Source organism: Barbus barbus (assembly GCF_936440315.1).
Source record: "Barbus barbus genome assembly, chromosome: 16".
NCBI lineage: Eukaryota > Metazoa > Chordata > Actinopteri > Cypriniformes > Cyprinidae > Barbus > Barbus barbus.
The window spans coordinates 5,975,813-5,997,643 of NC_136744.1; the positions used below are offsets into that span (position 1 = coordinate 5,975,813).

Sequence of the window (21,831 nt, forward strand, 5' to 3'; positions counted from 1 at the left end):
TGAGTATCTTTGAGAGCACTGCTTTGTCAGTGGATGATTTATTCAGACAAAGCATGAGCAGGGGAAGGTGACTGGTTAGCCATGAAGTCCTTCACAGGGCTGGGTGAGGTGATGGAGACAGACTCGACACATACGAGCCGCCTCGCCGATTGTACCATGCCATTTGACTCCCGCAATAACTGGAGCAATTTAGATTTTTTTTGTTTTAAAATCTATTGGGGTGTTCTTTTTTTATACAATAGAAAAATATCTTTTCACTATTTTCTCTTCTTTGAAGAACTGCATTGATTCATTTTAATGTCCTCTCAAAAATTAAGGCGTTAATTTATTGTCATGAAGAAACTGGAGATCGGTTTGGCGAACGTCCCTCTATAAAGCACCCTTAAAATCAAGCTTATTTTTCTGTTTCCTTTTGTTTTTCTTAGAGAACAGGACTGGAGCTGGAAACAACTTTGAGACAACAATTCCTTCCATTTTCTAGAGACAAATTATGAGCAATCTTTCAATAAGGGAAAAAATATAGCGCTTTAGTGTTTTCTCTCTGGAGAATATATGAAATCAAATAGACAGCATTAAATGATTTAATTCATTCATATTGTTGTCTTGTTTTCCAGTAAAATATCTCAACAGTCGACTAAAACAAACAAAAATTACATGAGAAGCAAAACTGCATAAGATATTATTTTGTATCGACTTGTTTACTTGACTTTTTCCTTGTTTTAAGCATAAATCTAATAAAACTGTGTGAGGTTTGTTTAAATCAATATAAATCTATAATAAATAAATAAAAAATAAGGTAAGATTCAAACAAATTCAGGTTTATTTTCTAAAAAAAAAGTAATTTGTTGTGATATTTCGATTATGTTTTTCAAGACAAAAATTATGATTAAAAAATTATTATTATTTTTTTTTTAAATGTATGCAGTTGAAGCGGCGTGGGCTCACTGGAAACTCCTCTTTCCCCATATGGCTGTGCTTTTTGGCCCACAGTCTGATGATTTCTCTCTCAGTTTTTTTCTCCCTTTGGCTGGTGATTCAATTGACCGTGAGAATAAATATGACAAAAATAATCTTTGGATATCAAATATGCATTAGACTCAAAAGCCACCCTCGCATCCAAAAGAAGTCAACTCTAAGGAAAATGTCCCATGTCTGAAGCGCAGCTGTGGCTGTCGAAGGTGATTACAATAATTCGATTTGAAACATATACATATGAGTATACAGTATTTACATATACTCTGGATGCAGCTTATGTAAATTTGGCTTAAATATAATAACAACAATACTATGCTGTGATACAATGTTATCATTCCTTTACAACACGCACGCAGGCATCGACACATGCTCTCCCACAATCGCACTACAAACGGACGCTTCCGACTACAGGTTTAGTGTCACGAGCTAATCTCATTGTTATTGTTCTGAACGGTTAAAGGGCTTGGGATATAAATGCCAGTTTATGTACGGACCTGTTCAGGAAGAGTAAACAGCGAATTCCTCCCTTTGCTGGCCATGGCGAACGAACGCAAAACAGAGATGACTGTGCGCCGTAAAAACGAAAAGCGATTCAAGTTCTTGAAAAGTCAAATCAGTGTAAAAAATATAAAGTACCTGCATAAGTAATGCATGACAGGAGGGCTCCAGGAGAGAAACATCCACAACAAAAGGGAAAAAAAAGAACATACACATATATATACTTTCATATTTATAAAAACAACCAAAAGAGAATGTTTTCAACGCACCAACTGTTTTCTGGAGCCAGGAGAGAACGTAAAGTGAAGGACAGTGAAAGCGCCGTCCGCTCCTGCCCTCCTCAGTGCTAGTGTTCCGAGGGGTGTGTTTAGGGTCCGTTCATCCGACGGCCTTATGCTTCCCTCCGCAGCACCCGCAGGCCACGCCGCAGCGGTGGCACATGTGGAGCGGTGGGTAGTAGCACAGACAGGGCGCCAACAGCGACAGACCCAGCAGGGCCGTCCAGCGAAGGCAGAAGCGTTCCTCGCTAGTGTCGCACGAGCACGGGTCCGAGTACTCTCCCTCCGGGTCGGACATGCAGTGATAGAGCATGCTGTCGGCGCACCACATGAAGCTGACCCGGTGGATGCAGGTCCGGATGGGGTCGGGGGCGTCGTGGCACTGCCCACGCCGGTTCTCCTCGTGGTTGAACATGTCCCGGCAGTAGACGCAGCGCGATCGCTCTCCGTCCTCTTTCCTTCGCTTGCCCTTGAGCTTGAACGCCCGCGGCTGGGTGGCCACTACGCCCTTGTCGCCCCCACCGCAGTGGCTCTTGAGGTCGCACTGGCTGAAGTCAGAGCTGGGCACATAGGGGTAGTTGTAGTCGTGCTTTAAGGGTTCGTTCTTAGCGATGTGAACGTACGAGTCCGAGTCCTCATGTTGGATGAACTTGTCCGGCACGGCGGCGTATCGGTAGTCCTCATAGCCTGTGATCAGCCAGCGCTCCCGGGGATTGATTCGGACGATCTCCTCGTCCTCAAACGGGAAGGGGTTCCTGGAGAACTTCTGAGATGCAAGAGAAAACAAGAGCACAAAAGTGATGACTGTGCCTGTAAGATCATATAGAGCAGTTCTTCTTATTCTCTCACAATATTGAATCGTGTCACTTATTTGAAAATGTAATTTAAATGTTTCATCTTTTACTCGTTACGCAATCTGATTAGTGCTGTCAAATCGCGATTAATCGCATCCAAGATAAAAGTTTTTTTTCACATAATATGTGTGTGTACTGTGTATGTTTTTTATGTATACATAAATACAGTATATATATTGAAAATAATTACATGTATTTACATGCATATATTTATATTCATAGAATTTATATTATATATAAATATATTTAATATACAAAAATGACATTTTTCTTAAATATATACATGCACGTGTGTGTATTTAGATATACATAATAAATGTACTGATGTTTTGATACTACGACACGCCCCCCCCCCCCCAGCTCCCCACATCCCCAGGACCATCCACCCCCCCACCCCACCCCACCCATCCCACTTACAAACTGTGACCAGCACCTGTCACTTGTGCAGCATTGGACTGATCACTACCTCATCCAGCATTGACTGCAAACTAAACTACCTCTTCGGATAGTCTGTTCTCTTGTCACTTTAACAGACTGATAAGTTCTTCTTGCACTACACATATATCTGCACAGTTTTGTTTTATTTAACTGGTTAGCACTCTATCTACCATGTGCCTTATGCCACTTTATCTATCTCTTTTTTTATTTTTCTACAATGTCCTCAGACTGATAAGCTCCTCTTGCACTATATATATATATATACACTACACATATACACATATATCTGCACAGTTTTGTTTTATTTAACTGGTTTGCACTCTATCTGCCATGTGCCTTATGCCACTTTATCTATCTCTTTCTTTATTTTTCTACAATGTCCTCATTTGTACAGTATATCTCTATAGTTGTATGTACATATGTTTAAACTGTATTTATCTGTATTTGAACGTCTACTGTCAGTGTCTTAAATGTTAACTGTATGCACCAAGGGTCTGAGAGTAATGCAATTTCAATTCTCTGTATGTACATGTGGAAGAATTGACAATAAAGAAATATACAAAAAATTGAAATATACACAGTACACTCACATATGTTATGTAAACAAAAACTTTTATTTTGGATGTGATTAATCGTGACTAAATCTGATTTAAGGCTGGAATATGCTACACTGCTTTTAAAATATGAATGACAATCACACACTACCAGACTTTCAAGTTCTTCCAAACGCAACAGACTTGTGCACCTCGTTTCTAGGAGATGAGTGACATGAAAACAATGTGTAAACAATATGTGTATCTAAAATTGGCTCAAAATATCAGACGTGTTGATATCCTCTGACTGGATGGAATCAAAGTCTGAATCTAAAAAATCTTTGCCCTTCATTCACTACATGATTTTCTGCGAAACTCGGACTATTAGGGTTGAATGATTTTGGAAAATAATCTAATTGCGATTTTTTTTTTTTTTTTGCGATTGCGATTTAATATGCGATTTTTTTTAAAAGGTTTTTATATTCTGTATTATTCAACAAAGACAAGTAATACATCATTGTATAGTATGCAATGTTGGGCACGTTACTTTAAAAAAGTAATTAGTTATATTGCTAGTTACTTCTCACAAACAGTAACTGAGTTACATCATTATAAAAGAAACTAATTACCAGGGAAAGTAACTATTGTTTTTTTGTTTTTTTTTAATGTTCAAATATGTCAAATAACTTGGATGTCCGCAATTTTAAATATGTTAAATGAATGAAATGGTCACTAAATAGAATAAATTATTATTATAAAACATTGTACACTAATCTACACTATTTTAATGTTTCTGTGGGACAATGTGAAAGACACCTATCAAATTCAATTGATTATTGTAAATATTATCAACCCTTTTCTTGGCAATAGCATCAGTCAGTCAAACATATGATATTATGATAATTTAGCATTAAATGATGATAGAACTTTAGTAATTAGAATAACCATGCATGAATGCATATTTGTCATGTTGACTGAGCTTAGGTCTGGTGGTGGTGCTTAAGATATTGTTTGTCATCAACTACAAATAATACTGATAAGATAAAACTACTACGAATTCTACTACTAATAAGAACAATATAAAACGCACTAAGGATTATTGAGCTTCTGGGTTCATGAATATTAATCAGGTGGTCTGCGTTCGCTCGAACTGATTCGCTGAAATCAAAACAGGAAGTTCTTAAAAGCTGAAGAATTCCAAAGCAACTCCGTTATTTTGACAGGAAAATACAAAAAAGGATATAATTTACATGTAGCGCATCAATTCTGCATGATATGTAAGACTGAATACTGCGGACTTGGCAACATAGCGTGCAAACTTGATGCTTCCTCTGAAGACTGCGTAGATGTGTTCGACTTGAAGCAGCGCAGCTAGACCGATCGCTGTGTGTCATCAAATACTGCGAGAGCTATAAGAGAGCAGGCATCTCCTTATGCTTTCTCTCGCCGTACTTTGATGTCATACACCGATCGATCTTCAGGTCGAACACACCTCTTTGCTCTCGAGTGTAATCGCAGCCTCTGCGGTTGAAAAATCACGTTTTTTCATATCGCGATTTTATCGCAAATGCAATTAATCGTTCAGCCCTACTGACTATCACCAAATAGTTTTAAAATTTTGGCACACCAGTACAATTTTTATCAAAATTTTATTTTTGTCATCATTTTTTTGTCTGCACTGACACTGAGAATGCTCTGGTTGTAAATAGTTTAATACTTGTAGTGTTTATAGTATTTCCGTATTTGTTTTTTTTAATGTAAAAATAAAAAGTGACTTGTACATGGATGCAACTTTTTTTTTTTTTTTTACTTCTCAATGACACAATTTTGACTGGTGGAGACATATTTTGAGGTATGGATTATTTTCTGAAAAATGTAGTCATGTTGTGAGGTACTTGCCCCAATGACTTCACCTCTTTACATTGTATTCCTAAACCCTGACTTCACAGATGTACTGTAGTTATTTTGTTTTCTTCAGTAAATAAGAAGTATATAAGATATTAAATAATTACCTTTTTTGACTTTGCTGAATTGTTGAATTTGTGAAAAAGATATTACATTTTATATATTGTCAGGATTCTTTGATGATTAAATAACATTTGAAATAGAAATCTGTAGTAACAATATAAATGTATTTACCATCACTTTTAGACAATTTAATACATCCTTGCTGAATAAAAGTATCAATTTCTTTAAAAAAAAAAATCTCCAAACTCTGACCTATGACATGTGAGTATCCCTGATCTAGATGACTAATGAATATTCATTAATTCATGCAAATACTGACAAGGCTCCACCAGCTCCTAGATATGCCTCCACCTGACGCACCTGATCTAGGCTGTAGTGCTCAGGCGGCCGGTACTGCAGAATGCAGCGATGTGGATGAGGCTCGTAGAAGGTGGAGGTGGCCACTAGCTGTGTAGCGAGCTCCTTCTTCTGAGATGAGTTTGAGGAGCTGTCGGTGGCAGTCTGAACAACAAAAGATAAAAAAGACAAACTCAGTCTCAAACGAAACGATGAAGAACCATCATCTCCAAAAATACATCAGAAAAAAAAGAAGAGTTGAAAACAGTACATGTACTTTCCAGGAAATTTTAAGACAAAAAGACAATCCCGATCACAGACAGGTGTTATGCCGAGTAAATGCAGTTTTCCATGACGTCATGGGTGCCTGGCATTGATTCACAGCTACACATTAATACACCACACACGACCATACACTACACATAAACACACACGCAGACTTCAGTACAGTCAATACGATGTGACGTGGCTCAACTTCAGTGTGCAATTAAACAAAAAAATCAGGCCTCAGGCCGCAGGATCTGTAAAAACCTCTGAAGTCTCCCTGTTATTAGAGGAACTCAAAATGATTCCAGCATGCTGGGATATAGGCCATCACACACAAAACCAACAGCTCTGGTCCATAACATCACCAGAGAGACCTACAAAACACCTCAGTGCTTGTGCTAAACGTATCAAAATCGAGATATTCTCATGCAACTTTGGGAAAAAAATCACTCTGAAGTGCACCAATTCAGTCTATGATGAGAGACAAAACTGTATCTAATGTATAATATATTTCACATTGTGTAGAATTGCTCTTGTAGGAGTAAAACTGAGACTCTGAAACAGTCTGTCAGAAGAGGTCAATGGAAATGTATGAAAACGTATGAACAGAAACGCAGGCTTTCAGCTCTCTGTCTGAATGAGTTCCAGCAAAAAGTTTCCAGCCTAGTCGTTAAACACAAAACATAAGAATGGTGCAGACAGACAGCTGCCTGCGGAGGTGGACTAAATAGACAGACAGACAGGCAGGCAGGGCGGCTGGGAAGTGATTAGTGGCTGAGAGTCTGGACGTGATCCTTCCTTTGGCTGAACCGGATGCCTTCAACAACCACCTGCCAGGTGGAGTGTGAGCACGTACACACACACACACACACACACACACACACACACACACACTTCCAGCTTTAAAAAGATTTTTGTGGTAAGATGAGCGTAAATATCACTAAAAGAAATTAGTTGGAATAGTGAGATATCGACAGATAAAAAGCGTAAATGTTGGTTGTTCGTGGATATCTGTTAGCTTTGAGGTGCTAGTGTGCTCCGAAAGGTTGACAAAAGGTTGAGAAATCTTTCTCTTCCAGGAAAATAAACCAAAAATATTCACTATTTATCTTGGATCTTATCTTATTTTGGTGTAGCTAAACGTGTATGAGAGAGATTGTATTTCAATTAGACTCTATATAAAAGATGCCAAATAAATATGTGGATGATAAGCAATTAGTAAGTATGCATAATGGTGGCCTGCAACGGGAGCAGCTGAAAGTGAGAGAGATTCTATTTTATGTTGTTATGATACATTCATCCATTTTCCACACCTCTTGTCCAGAATAGAATTGGGGATTCTATGCCAGCACCTCGGCCTGTAGTCAGGGATTTTATTTTATTTTAATAATGAACAATAAAAATACAAGATATTGCTTTTGACTAGCAATAGCATCACAGGGCAGTGATATACCTCAATTCTGCTTGATAAACCACATTTATCAAGCCATTCATGGGGTCTGTAGAATCCATCCACTGTTAGATCACTGGCATCTGATAATGTTGTGCCACTCAAACTGAGTTTTCCATGTTTGAGGCTAAACTCCAGCTGGGCGAGAGGAACAGGAGTCTCCGGTGGCTGGCCGTGTCCCTGCACCCTGACCCAAGCTCTCTCTCTCTTTCTGTCTGAGTCCAGCCTGGCCAGGCCTTGGTTTCCACTTTATACAAAGACCTTAGAACTGCTGGCCAAAAATAATACAGGCGTCCCTCAAAGCACTGCCAAGAGAGACTGAGCCGACATGACTTAAAAATAAGTTTAGGAGGATAGCTGGGGCCGGACTGCTGGAGATAATTAAAAACACAGACCCTTTCAGATGTTTACACTGCAGGTCTAAAAAACTCTGGGCCAAAGTACTTAAGCAGTATGAGGCCAAAATAGATATTTAAAAAACTAGTGAGCTGCCTTGCTGTCTACCGCCTACATAGGCAGCTGTCTTCTGAGGCAGCATCATAAACAAATGAAGACTAAAGACCTAGGTTTTGTCAGGACCACTATTGTAAACTGGTGGAAAGCCCCCCAGGGTAACAGAGATCCGTAAAGTATTTTAGAATTTTGCCTGATTCAAAAGAGTATCAGAAGGACGAATACTGACTGGACGAGAGGAGGAGCTGGGGATGGAGGAGGGGTCATTAGCTATTGAGCAACGCGAAAAGCTGCTGATAATACTGAAGGACCTTACATAGGAATGCTGAGATAGGCATCGTATCCTATAGGTAGATGTGGATCAGCTGAGAGTCAGTTGATGCAAGCTTGACTAACGTGACCTGCCTGAACTGACGCTATGCTTGATTATACTACATTTTCCATTTGAGGTGCATGCGAACGCAGGTGGTCGACACATGCGCACTAGAAAGCTTCATCTTTGTCAAGCATCTGCTCTATTTTTCTGCTCAAGATATGACGGATGAAAATGTTTTCATATTCTTTAAACTAAATTTGCTATCACATAACACTCTCAAACAAGCGCTTGTCAATGCGACCATCTGTTGTTGTTGCAGTTTCCACTTGTTGTTGTTGCTCTCTCTATAGTTTAGTTTTCCACTGTGAAACAATGACTGTCCAGTGTTGCTACCTTGTGGAACAACTGATTAGTGCAAAACCAAGTCAAAGTGCGTGTGCGATCTGCAGGTAAAAGGTATGCACAGTTACAAAAAAACAAATGGTGTGCATACTATTCAGGTGACAAAATTTGAGTCACACACTGTACGCGAACCCTTGCGTACGCGTAAAAACCTAAGCATACTTTGGGCTTCAGTAGGCAGCTTTATCATTAAATATGCCTATTCAAAGTGTTTTCACAACAGAAACATGTCTATGATGCCATAAAATGCTGACTCTTTAGGCAGCTCACTAGTTTTTGAAGCAGAGGACCAAAAATTTACCAAAAATGGCACACTTAAGTAAATCACCAACCCCCACCACAAAATCAGCAGTCTTATCAAAAAGCTCTAATGTGTGTGGCGTAGCGCAGATAACAAGACAGTTCAAAGGCACATGTGGCTCAACTCTGATTCAAAGGCATACCTTCCCAGCAGCAGAGCCGATGCCGGCCTGTTAATGACGCGCAATCAGTGGCGCAGTGGGGGAGGGCGGAGAGATAATGAGGGGTGGGGGGGTCAAAAGCTTTGTGGACCTGAAGTCTTTTAGGTAATTTCACAAATGGGCCCCCTTCATTAAGTCCTAGGCTGGCCACCCTGTGGCACGAAACCACACCAGACCAATCCAAAATGGATCGGCCAGAACTGTGTGAGCAATAAACCAGCTTTAACCGGACATAGCTTTATGTGGCCCCATAGGACCTGCTGAGAGAGAACCAGCATGAAGAGCACAAAAAATAGAAGCAGCGGTCAAAACCAGACCCACACATAGTCCACAACTCAGTACAGAGGTTAGTAACAGTAATGTAAGCCATCAACAACATATTGAAAGGACCAAGGACTACGTAAGCAACAACAAAAACTGACTTTTTAGTAAAGACAGCATTAAGGAAAGCTAATATTGTCTATTTTTATTTTTGAAGTTCATGCAAAATTTGCTACATTGATGGTGCTACAAAAGGTGTCATGGAAGGTTGCCTGGATATTGAAATAAGGTTGCTAAGAAGTTCTGAGTGTTTTTAGCATAGCTTAAACTATGTGGTTGTAGGGTTTTCTGGGTTGTTGTGAACCCACCCCCAAGTGTATATTCTGGCTTCTAGCCTCAGGTCCCTTCTTTAATGTAAGTGAAAGGGTATTTTTTCGCCTATTGCTTGACTTTTAAGTCCACCATATACTTCTGTCTTTGTGTGAACGCTAGGGTGTCTTTCTTCTGTGCATTAAGTTTCTTTTTTGCATGCTATCACATGGAGTACATTTTGAAAGGCTATGTGTTCGACTGTATGCTAAGGCCGATCTCAGACTACAGGAGTTTTGAACCGATTTATCCCCAAATTACTCCTCCCAACAATATGAGAAAACATCTTGTCCAGGACCTTGGTTGGTTCCGATATTTGGCCAATTTTCAGACTGAATCTAAAGTCTCCCGATCAGCTCTGAGACACATGTGGGCCACCACGATAATACCAAACATTATCGGGGTGGCCCCAATGTGTCTGAGAGCTAATCGAGAGGATTTTAAATCAGAATGATTACGACTCTGATTACATCCGTACTTTCACAGTAGCCAATGAGAGACAAGTCTATAAGGAGACAGAGTTGAATGAGTGAAGTTTTGAACCGCAACCGCAAAATAAGCTGCCGTACAGGTCTGTTAGACAATGGAGATGGAGGAATGGCTTGTGGAAGTATGACAACAACACGACTGCCAGTATAACGTACGCACCACAACTGTGCAGACGAAGAGAAGAGCTTGGGAGAAATCGCTTCAGTTTTGAACATACCGGGTGAGTTTAGAAAGCTGTTAACGCTATAAGCTACTGATGATGTTGCTAATCAACGGTAAACATTTTTTCCTTTGAAGCTAATGTTAGCTAGCATACTACGGTAAACAGATATTAAAATTGGCATATAAATCTCACCTACAGTTCCCACTGAAGAACAGAGATCACGTGAGGCGCTCCTTCTGGCATGATAATCTTAATATCTTTGAATATCAATTTTTTGAGAGTTTTGAGAGATGACAATCTGTAAAGATTCTCTTAATGTGTGTGATGCAACCAGATTTTATCAAGAAGTTAAAGCACAAACTGGTGTGACATCATGTTGGACAAAATCCGGCCAAATAGTTCAAAGGAGTTTGAAATGGTGAACTATGGCATGAGTAAATGGGGACCTTTAAGGTCTTCAGATAGCTGTTTGCTGAGCCAGAGGAACGTGTCTTGAGGGCTGCATGCTTTGCAGGTTAGCAGTTAGCATTTTAGGTCTGGGGATTTGCTGTCCATCAAAAGCTTTCCTACTGCTCAGGTCAACTGCAAGCAATCGGATTTGATTGCTTCAAATGCCTGGCTATACAGTAAGCGTGTGCTCAGCAACGTTCATGTCAATACTATCTGGAAAGGGTTTTTATATTCTCTATAGGGCTCCAAACCACTGACAACAAGGTTTTTATGGTGTTTTCAGCTATAATTCTTCAATAAGACAATCCAGTGAGTGAAAAATGTGCTGGAACTAATTGAGTTTCAAGTCAAATTGCCTGTAATTAGCCACCTTGAGTCTGAGGCAGGGTGGAAGGGCACCGGTACCTTTTCCACTGCTGTGATTAGAGCTGTGAGCCTTTGCATACACATACTCCACACACAGATGCTCAGTGCTGCTAAGGACCGGAGAGGATAACGGAATAAAGCTTCTCTACCTCTTGCATAAAGGAGCATTGATTCTTTCCACCTTATTTTTTTCCCTCTTCCCAGAACTGTTAGTCTTCCACATCCCACTTCCTCTGAGCATCCTCCAGGGCCCTGGCTGGGAGCTCTTTATACAGCAAAGCCTTATCCTGCCTGACTGCTGCACAGGAAGTTGTTTTTTGTCATTTATATATTTCCCCCAACACACACACACAACCAAAATAGTCTGGAACTCTACCTTACTCTATTAAAGTGTATAGTAAAGCGTCTATTCTTGCATTCTGGAATATATATATATATATGATATATTTGATGATCAGTCAGTGCAAGTTTATTTCAGTTGAAACAGTTCAGATTTATATTTTACTCTAGGACTAGGCTTAAGCCTTGTCTGTGAAACTGGGGGTATAAGTCATACTATATCTTTATGAAAAGATTTGTTCCCTAAAAATAGTCATGACAAATTTGCTTGACAAGACTGTCTTAGTGGTTTGGACATTAACTATTTCCTTTTGTGCTCCACAGAAGAAAGCCATTTATTTTAGTTTTAAATGTATTTTGTTGTGTGTTTTGGTTAATTTTATATATATTTTTGTTTATTATAATTATTAAATATACCTATACATTTATATGCTACGTATAACATAAGGTTCTTTGCTATTAAGCTAACAAATGAACATAATGATGATGACTATTCAGATCGGTTTGGTCATCATCATTCTTTCTTGCTGATTTGACAAGTTCCATTCTGTGTGTAAAATGATGAGTACACCCAAGATTGCCTGAAAAATCCCAAACAAAACACTCATTGCTCTATATGATTCATCATAGCTATTTTGTCATTGTTGAGCATCATCAGGGAGCGCTGCTTATGTCATGGTGTAGGGCGATGCTGTGATGGGTTTATGTCAGCATTGTGACCTCTGGAGCTTGTGAATCACTGAGTGCTCACTACTCTTACACAGTCCAACGATGTAAGTACACAGAATTTTGGCATCTTTGGAATTCTGCTTCTGAAAGTGGGATGTTCGAAAAAAAATTAATAAAACATCTCTGAAATTTTAGTCTCAAAAGAAAATTCAAGCATATATAATACAGCAAATAAATAGAAAAGTAATGTGTTTACAAATAATAATTCATATGAAATCCTGATGATGTAAAAAAAAAAAAATCTGGAAAGTATTCCAATATTCACTTTTTTTTCTTTCGTTCTTTTGTTCATTTTCTTTTCTTTTGGTGAAATAACAGTTATCATAGTTACATTGCTGTATAAAAAATATATTCTTCCTTTAGTTGCCACGGTGCACACAGCAGGGAGGAACAAGGAACACGCAGACGAGGATGTAACGCAAAATAACAGTCTTTACTGAAGACATCAAGGCAAGGCTGATACAGACAGGAACACCGGGGAGTAACGAGTAGACCAGCCGAAATCAAACTGAACAGACAGGACTATAAATACACAGAATAATCATAGCTAACAAGACAAACACCGCCGGACAAGAATTAACTAATAATCACATTAAACAAGGACAGGAAACAAACCAAATATGGAAACATGAGGCGGGAACACATGACACGCACGACAGAGGACTGACAATAGTAAATCAGAGAAGAATCTTTTTTTTCAATTCTCTAATTTACTAAGTTCTGCTTCTGGGATCAGCTAGAAAAATATATCAGAAACTTGCTTTCTCAAGCACACATAATACAATAAATGAATAGAAAAGTAATACGTTTAAAAAGTACAAAATAAACAAATAACAAATTACAAATGCAAATGCAAATCTAAAAAACAAAATAAGTCAGAAAACACAACGACAAACCGGAAGAGGTAGGTATAGTTTGAGACAGCGCCATTAGTTTGGGAATAGATTGCTCAACGCTGACTGGACGAGACATCTGTCAATCAAGGTGTACAGGAAGAACGAGAAGAAGAACAGCAGATGGTAGATCGCGTGTCATCGTCTTTTTTGATGCGAACGACCTGGGTTCAATCCCGCCTTTTGCCAAACTTTTTTTTTCTCCCTTTTCAAATCTCATATCGCATCGGAAAGGCATTTATTTTCAATAAAAATTAAGGAAATAATCAAAAAGTTGAAGCCACAATGACACAATGATTTTCCCGTGGACCATGCCCCTTTTCTTCTGTCATATATAACAGCATGTGTTTATAGGCAGCTGTCCCTTTAAGACCGAATGCACGGATCCAATATAATGATACACCTGCTATTTCTTTCTAACTTGTTTTCGTTCACTGAAGATGAGTGACTGCGTTATCGAGAATGATTGTGGAGACGTCCAGTTTCACATAATTCTGTATGTATGCGTCTGTTCAAACACAAGGAAATGCGAATGAAGAATGAACTCGGTGTTCGCGCGCGCTTATAAATCTGTGCGCGGGCGCCGTGTCCGGCAGCTGTGGCCACAGAAATCAGCGCACGGACAGTGAAATAAGTTCTGTTCGCCTCGTCTTGCGCTGGAATGGCTTAAAATCACTCGAATGTGTAAATTGGCAAGATAAAACACATACAAATGATAAACGTTCACTCTATGATGGTTCATTTTTGCAATTAGTCTGTTAATCACATGCGAACCGAACCTTGAGGTCTGGTCCGTACGGACCACGGATCAACTGCGATCAGTTTCACAACTACTATGTGATGTTGGAGGTTGAATCGAATCGTTACACATAACGTACACCACTACTATGATTACACTTAAGTTTGCGCTATATTATACTCCCCTTTTAATAATTAGTGTGTGACTAACGTCTCCTCCACTATAAATGACCAGACTGTAAATGAATCGAGTGACGTCACTGAAAAGCTGCAGCCGTGGCGGGGATGATTGTAGCGGAAACACTGATAGTGTAAATAGCATCTATTGCTATTTTTCACTTAGTTAAATATCCTCTATCGCTATTTACACAGTGCAAATAGCTGCTGCCTAAAAATATACATGCATGTACATTTACAACACTGTACTCTGTATTATATTACCTTTGAATCAGAATTGAAAAAAAAACTTGTTAACGCTAATGCGAGGGTGTTTCTAATACAGTGTCTATGGGAGTGACGGTAAATTTTACATAGTTCTGTCAAATAGTGATAGCAGCTAACGTATTTACACTAAGTACTTGTTGCAAATAGTGGCAATTATCTGCACCTCAGTATTGTAGTAAAAAAAAAAAACTGTATGCAATAATAACGCATTGAGTGTAAATTATAATTTTAATTCAAATTGATGCCACCTTATTGGTACAATACAGCCCTCCCTACACCTACCCTAACCCTACCCGAAACTTTATTTTCAACTTTTTGATTATTTCCTTAATTTTTATTGAAAATAAAAATTAAGCGTTTGTAATTTGCTATTTTGTTTTCAGAATCGTGATTTGTTTTGCACTTCTCGGCCACCGTAGTTCTGTCTAATACTGTTTAATACATCCAGTATTCACATTCCTTTTTTCTTTCATTCTTTTGTTCATTTTTTTTTCTTTTGGTGAAAAACAATGAATCAATACTGCAATCATTTATATGACACTTAATGCTGTATTATAAATGTAATACTATGTATTGTACGTGTGTGTTTAGTTACATTGGTGTATAAAATAAAAAAAAATTAAAAATATTCTTCCTTTAGATACAACTTTAAATATAACACCAGTATGTTGGCTTTCTCAAGCACATATAATACAATAAATAAATATAAATGTCATGTGTTTAAAAATAATTTCTATAAAACCATGAGGTGCAAAATATTATTTTTTCCCCCATATTACCTCTTTAGTTCTATTTATTTATTTATTTGATGGTAAAATAAAATGAATCAATTTATTATTAGGTACACCTGTTCAATAGCTTGGCAACACAAATTGCTAATCAGCCAATCACATGGCAGCAACTCAATGCATTCAAACCGAGCATCAGAATGGGGAAGAAAGGGGCTTTAAGTGACTTTGAACGTGGAATGGTTGTTGGTGCCAGACGGGCTGGTCTGAATATTTCAAAAACTGCTGATCTACTGGGATTTTCACACACAACCATCTCTAGGGTTTACAGAGAATGGTCTGAAAAAGAGAACATATCCAGTGAGCGGCAGTTGTGTGGACGAAAATGCCTTGATGATGTCAGAGGAGAATGGACAGACTGGTTAGAGATGATAGAAAGGCAACAGTAACTCAAATAACCACTCGTTACAACCAAGGTATGCAGAATACCATCTCTGAACGCACAACACATTGAACCCTGAAGCAGATGGGCTACAGCAGCAGAAGACCACACCGGCTGCCGCTCCTGTCAGCTAAGAACAGGAAACGGAGGCTACAATTCACACAGGCTCACCAAAATTGGACAATAGAAGATTGGAAAAACGTTGCCTGGTCTGATGAGTCTTGATTTCTGCTGCGACATTCAGATGGTAGGGTCAGAATATGGTGTAAAGAACATGAAAGCATGGATCCATCCTGCCTTGTCTCAACGGTTCAAGCTGGTGGTGGTGGTGTAATGGATAATGCACCATGTCACAAAGCTCAAATCATCTCAGACTGGTTTCTTGAACAAGACAATGAGTTCACTTTACTCAAATGGCCTCCAGAGTCACCAGATCTCAATCCAATAGAGCACCTTTAGGATGTGGTGGAACAGGAGATTCGCATCATGGATGTGCAGCCAACAAATCTGCAGCAACTGCGTGATGCTATCATGTCAATATGGACCAAAATCTCTGAGGAATGTTTCCAACTCCTTGTTGAATCTATGCCGCGAAGAATTAAGGCAGTTCTGAAGGCAAAAGGGGGTCCAACCTGGTACTAGCAAGGTGTGCCTAATAAAGTGGCCAGTGAAGTGTATATATATATATATATATATATGTATGTATGTATGTATTGGTACATAAAAAATTAATATTCTTCCTTTCATGATTAAAAAAACACTCTACATTACTTTAAAAGTTTTGAATCTGTTTAGTTACTTTGGCGGTTTGGTTGAAATGACTGGAAAATACGTGAAAATTAACTTTTTGATCAGTTCTGGACTGAGGTGTTGCGTGAAGACAAGCATCCCAAAACCAGGCGTCTCAAAGCGACACACCCTGCTAAATGCCCAGCGTTCAGAGATGCAGAGCAAGTCTTTCCCTGATCTGAATGAGCTAAAACGAGCTGAGGTTAAGTATAGGTTAGCTCACGAGGAACCATCAGGAGGAATGCACATCCCAGCAGAGGAACAACTCCCCTCGACATAATTGCCCCCCCTCACACAGCAATATATGGAAAGGTCATCATCAACACCAGCCCCAGCCCCAACAACTCTGAGCCAAGACCTCATGTGAAAGTGCGCATCCACTCGCTTCACAACGCATGGGTGTCACGCATAAACAGGTAGGTTTTAAAAAGAAACGGCTCGGCAGTAAATCTCGTTCTTTTTTCCGCAGGAACGCACCCAACAGCACGAGAAGAGCATAAATTCCAGGACAGAAAAAAGCGCTGGATTAAGTTTCCTTTCAAGCTCGGGGTCCTTGGCTTAGCAGTCTACCCTTTTGGCCTGAAAGCGAGACAGACAGCGAGTGAAAGAGGAGCCATGAGGCTTCCCCTGTGCGTGCCCCCCTCCTTCCACCCTGGGCGGCGGTAAATCAGGATGGCAGTTAGCTAGGAAGCAGCTGCTAATGATAGTTTTACTGGGGAGAGCAGGAAGTCATCTCCTGACCCCGCCTGCTGCTCCTGGTCTCCTGTGACTGTGACAAAAGGACAGTAAGTGGGCAAAAGCCAAGCGTCGGCACAGCCTGCTCTGAAAGCACCACAGGAAAGCTGCCTGAGCTGCTATCGCATCCACCATCTTCAAAAAACAAAGGCCCGTCTCTTCCACGGCAGCCTCGGCGGGGTAAAAAATATCACAAGGACCTTTTCTGGGATGCCTCGCACACACTCAAACCAAACCCGCAGACATGAAAGGGGAAGAGGAAGTTACTAAATATTGCTTTCAAAAAATACATACCCATATAGTGCCAAACTACACACACTGTATATGTTTGGGCGAAAATCATGAAACGTCAAGAACATGTCTGGGTCGTAAGGTGATAGATATTGAGATATTGTGGCCATATTCATTCCAACAACACATAAAATAGGCATAAAATAAAGATTATGTAGCAAGAAAATACTATTTTACAAAAAATTTTTTACTTCAGACATTTAATTCAATGTGTTACTTGTCATTTCTTTGTGATTGCTTTAGAAATTCACTAACAATTTCTAAATTAAATTGTCTTTCAGTGTACAGTTGTCAAATCGTGGCCTAGTTGTGCAAATTTTTCCCTCAATCTAGTTAAATTTTAAATTAAACTAAACTAACACGAGGGAACAAATTAGTATAATGTGGCCATGATTTAACGAAAACAAAGGAGCAAATAAAAAAAGTAATAATAATAATAAAACCACGTAGCCACAAATTAATATATTTATTGTTTTCCTCTGCATGTCATGTGCAGGGCTCCGTAATATTTTACTGAAAAGAAAGAAATAATAAATTATATTTAGCTGAAAAAAGGAAGCACATTTTAGGACGGGGCTGTCCAAACTCTGTCCTGGAGGGCCGGTGTCCTGCAGAGTTTAGCTCCAACTTGCCTCAACACACCTGCATGGAAGCTTCTAGTATGCCTAATAAGAGCTTGATTAGCTGCTTCAGGTGTGTTTTTTGATTAGGGTTGGAGCTAAACCCTGCAGGACACCGGCCCTCCAGGACCGAGTTTGGACAGCCCTGTTTTAGGACATTTATTTTTTTAAATTTAATAACTTTGTCCTCAAATCTTATTCAAATATTCTCATTACTGTAATTGTGAAATGTATTATATTAATCTGTTTTTATATTTCAAATGTGTTTTAAATTGTATTTAAATATATTTATTTTAATTTATTTATATATGTAAAATGTTACTTAAATTATATTTATTGTTGAAATATTTACACATTATATTTGTATCTGTTGCACTCCCTTTAATATATGTTCAATCAATAAATCAATCAATAAATACATTATGGTAAAACAGTAAAAACTGTATTACTAAAATGAAAACCTAAACAGAATAAGGGGAATTTCAAAAAATGTCTGGACACATAATTATAATAAAAATATGACGGACAAAATCAAATGTCATTAAAAAAAAATAAAAATATAATTTATTTTTTCTATTAATTTTTGGGTGCTGTAGGAATTTTTGTTGCAATTCGTTCACTTGTATGTTGGAAAGTATATGTCAACGGTTGATAAAATAATGATGCATTAAATAATGGTAATAAAACAAAGGCTCTTACTGTGAACACATCATCATCCCCAAGTTCAGCCTCATTCTGGAGTGTTGAAGAGGAAGTTGTGGAACCTAAAATAAAACACACAAACAGGAGACATGAGCTGACAGACCTTTACATATCCTGTCAGTTAATGGTGGTATTTGAGGTTGGAGAAAGAAACTGACAAAGAGACAGTGACAGTGAAAGATTGATTGGTGGATGAAACGCAACTCTATCCAGATGTCCTCGAGTGCATCACTGGCAACACATTACCAACATACATCCTCTCTACCCTTTACATAGGTGCTTATACTTAATTTACAGTCCTGCAGCACATTTAAGACTATGAAATACGTATTTGTATTTGCTATTCTAAAAAACACAGTGCTTCTGAAATAGTAAACGTAGTTTGGTGGTATGCTGTTGTAAACATCCCTGTTTGCTTTAAATATTTGTATTTTGTTGTGCTGGGCAAGTAATGTTATTTTGATGGTTTTCTAGCTAATACAACAGTGTTCTTAGACTTTATACTGACACCTACAGGTGTGGATGCAGCATCACGTACACATGTTTTCGGTTACTGACGCAAGTTACCTATCGGTAAGCCCCTCCCCTCGAACACAGACTAGCCAATGGCAGTCGAGTATCAGTTGCACGGGGAGCAGAACTCGGACATCTTTAGGTTTCAGCGCCATAGAGAAACATTGGAAGATCCGAAGCTTGCATCGGTTTTATGGGGTTTATAAATTAATTAAATTAAATATTAAATTAATATTTGTCAGACAGTTCAAGTGAAAAAGACGCAAAAGAAAACTGAACTCAGTTTTTACGCACTATATCAGAGCTGGCTTATTTCTGTGCACATGCTTTGGATGTGTGTGCAGTACAGAAAACTATTTCACGTCTTCTTGCACTTGAATGGTTTAAAATCATATTAAAGTGCACACACAAATTGATAAGCAGGGTCAAAATGTGTGTCTTATCGAATGCACGGTTCTTGGAATTTTGGAACCGGTTCTAAAGTAGAACCAGATCTCGATACCCAACCCTACAAATAATAAGGGCGAAATTAAGTAAGTAGTTAGTCAGCAGGTCATGTGATCTCAAGATAGCTGCCACCATGAGGGGAGACCCCACTTATATAAGTCTTCATCTTATTTGAGTGAGTAGAATTTTAAAGAAACTTGTTAAAAGTACAGTAAGGTTTGTTTAGGAGTAAATCTTTTTTGTGGAGTGAAAAGACATGTATATATATAAAAATATCTATTGGACTTTTAAGCCTGAATACATGTGTTTTGTCTAAATCCAAAGTGGTGTTTTTGTGCTTTAAATGTTCTCACCCTCCGTTATGTCCTCCAAGGCTTTCCGCACACCTCTGTCAAAGGCACGGGCATCGGCGGGGCTCTGGAACGTCAGGCCGCATTTTTTGTTGTCGACCTTCCAGTGGTGAAAGGTGGGCGTGGCCTTGGTGTAGATCAGATCTTTCCTCACGAAACATTCCAAAATCACCTGCCAGCCAAAACAAGTGAGACATATCAGAGACGAGCCCACAGCCTGCCGCTGCTCTGCTCTGCTAGAGGTCACTGCCTGAGAAAAGTCTTGCAAATCACATAACAAATGGATTTGTAACCAGATTTGTCTTGGAAAAGAACCCAGCATGCAAAACTCCCCAGGTTGTAAATCAGCTTGATTTCCTAAAAGCCCCTGGGGAGGAAGATTGTGAATATTCGTGCCACACCTGCTTGTCTTTAAGGCGCTCGCCGTGGATGAGGAAGTCGCTGTGACCGGTCAGCTCAGCAGGCATCACCTTACAGACGCCCACCCTGCTGAGGCCCCCACCTTCCTGTGCCAGCCATCCCCCACTCGAGTCATCTCGGGTCATGACCACCGCTTTGACGAGCACAATGTAACTGTCACTGAGAGAGAGAGAGAGAGAGGGAGAGAGAGAGAGAGATTTTCATTTTTGAAAGACATGAGTGGGACATAAATTAGGGCTATACTTCTAACATTTCCTATGTATCTGCAACAATTTTGCTGGTGATAAAACAATACATTGTAAAAAATCATGAACATTTTAATGCTATTTATTACCATAAAGTTTCTTAAAGACTAGTTTTAAGATATGTTTCTCTTTTAAAGGGGTACTCACCCTCAAGTATGAATTTCTTTCAGCTGTTGAACACAAAATAAGACATTCTGAAGAATGTTGGTAAGCATTGGTGGAAGCCATTGACTTCCATAGTATAGAAAAAAATACTATGGAAGTCAATGGCTACCAGCAACTGTTTGCTAACCAACATTCTTCAGAATATCTTCTTTTGTGTTCAACAGCTGAAAGAAACTCACAGGTTTGGAACAAGTGGAAGGTGAGTAAATAATAACAGAATGTTTGGGTGAACTACCCTTTTAATATTGTCTCTGATTTAAATTTCAGTAACAGATAAATAGTAAAGTACTACACAATTTGTAAAATACTGTCTTTATGAAATGTTATGTCGGATTAAATATTCTTACTTATTCACAAATGAAAAACTGTCCTAAAAACATGCCTTGATTAATTTTAGCTAGGTGTTTTAGTGTATTCTATCTCTTATTGTGAAATATTTTCTCTTTTAAAATAATAAAAAAATTAATTTATTCCTGTGATGTCAAACCTGAATTTTCATCATCATTAATCATTCAGTGTCACATGATCCTTCAGAAATCATTCGAATATGCTCATTTATTATTAGTATTACTATTATTATTATCAATGTTGAAAATATTTGTGAAGCTTGATAATTTTATGGAGTTACTTATTTCTCAATAAGTAATAAATGTGTTTCTTTGATAAATTAAAAGTTCAAAAGAACAGCATTTGTTTAAAACAGAATTATTTTGCAACATTATGAATTGTTTTACTTTTAATCAATGTAATGCTTACTTGCTGAAAAAAAAAGTATTAATTTTTTTCAAAAGCAAGCAAAAAAAACTTTCTGACACTAAACGTTTGAATGGTAGCGTAACTTACAGAATTTTTTTTTTTCATTTAATTACTGAAACACATTTTATTTCAATAAATAAAATATCATATTTTAGCCA

General features: G+C 38.5%; 1 protein-coding gene across 1 annotated transcript in view; it reads right to left on the reverse strand.

Annotated features, from left to right (window-relative positions):
• Positions 1-207: 207 nt before the first annotated feature.
• Positions 208-21,831, reverse strand: part of LOC306882487 (sprouty-related, EVH1 domain-containing protein 2-like) — a 40,563-nt gene continuing 18,939 nt past the window's right edge. The window contains exons 2-6 of the mRNA XM_079437140.1: positions 20,489-20,666; positions 20,091-20,259; positions 18,775-18,839; positions 5,905-6,045; positions 208-2,517 (exon numbers count right to left, since the gene is read on the reverse strand). Coding sequence (XP_079293266.1) covers positions 1,852-2,517; positions 5,905-6,045; positions 18,775-18,839; positions 20,091-20,259; positions 20,489-20,666 — 1,219 coding nt within the window. The 3' untranslated portion in view covers positions 208-1,851. The remainder of the gene's footprint in view (positions 2,518-5,904; positions 6,046-18,774; positions 18,840-20,090; positions 20,260-20,488; positions 20,667-21,831) is intronic.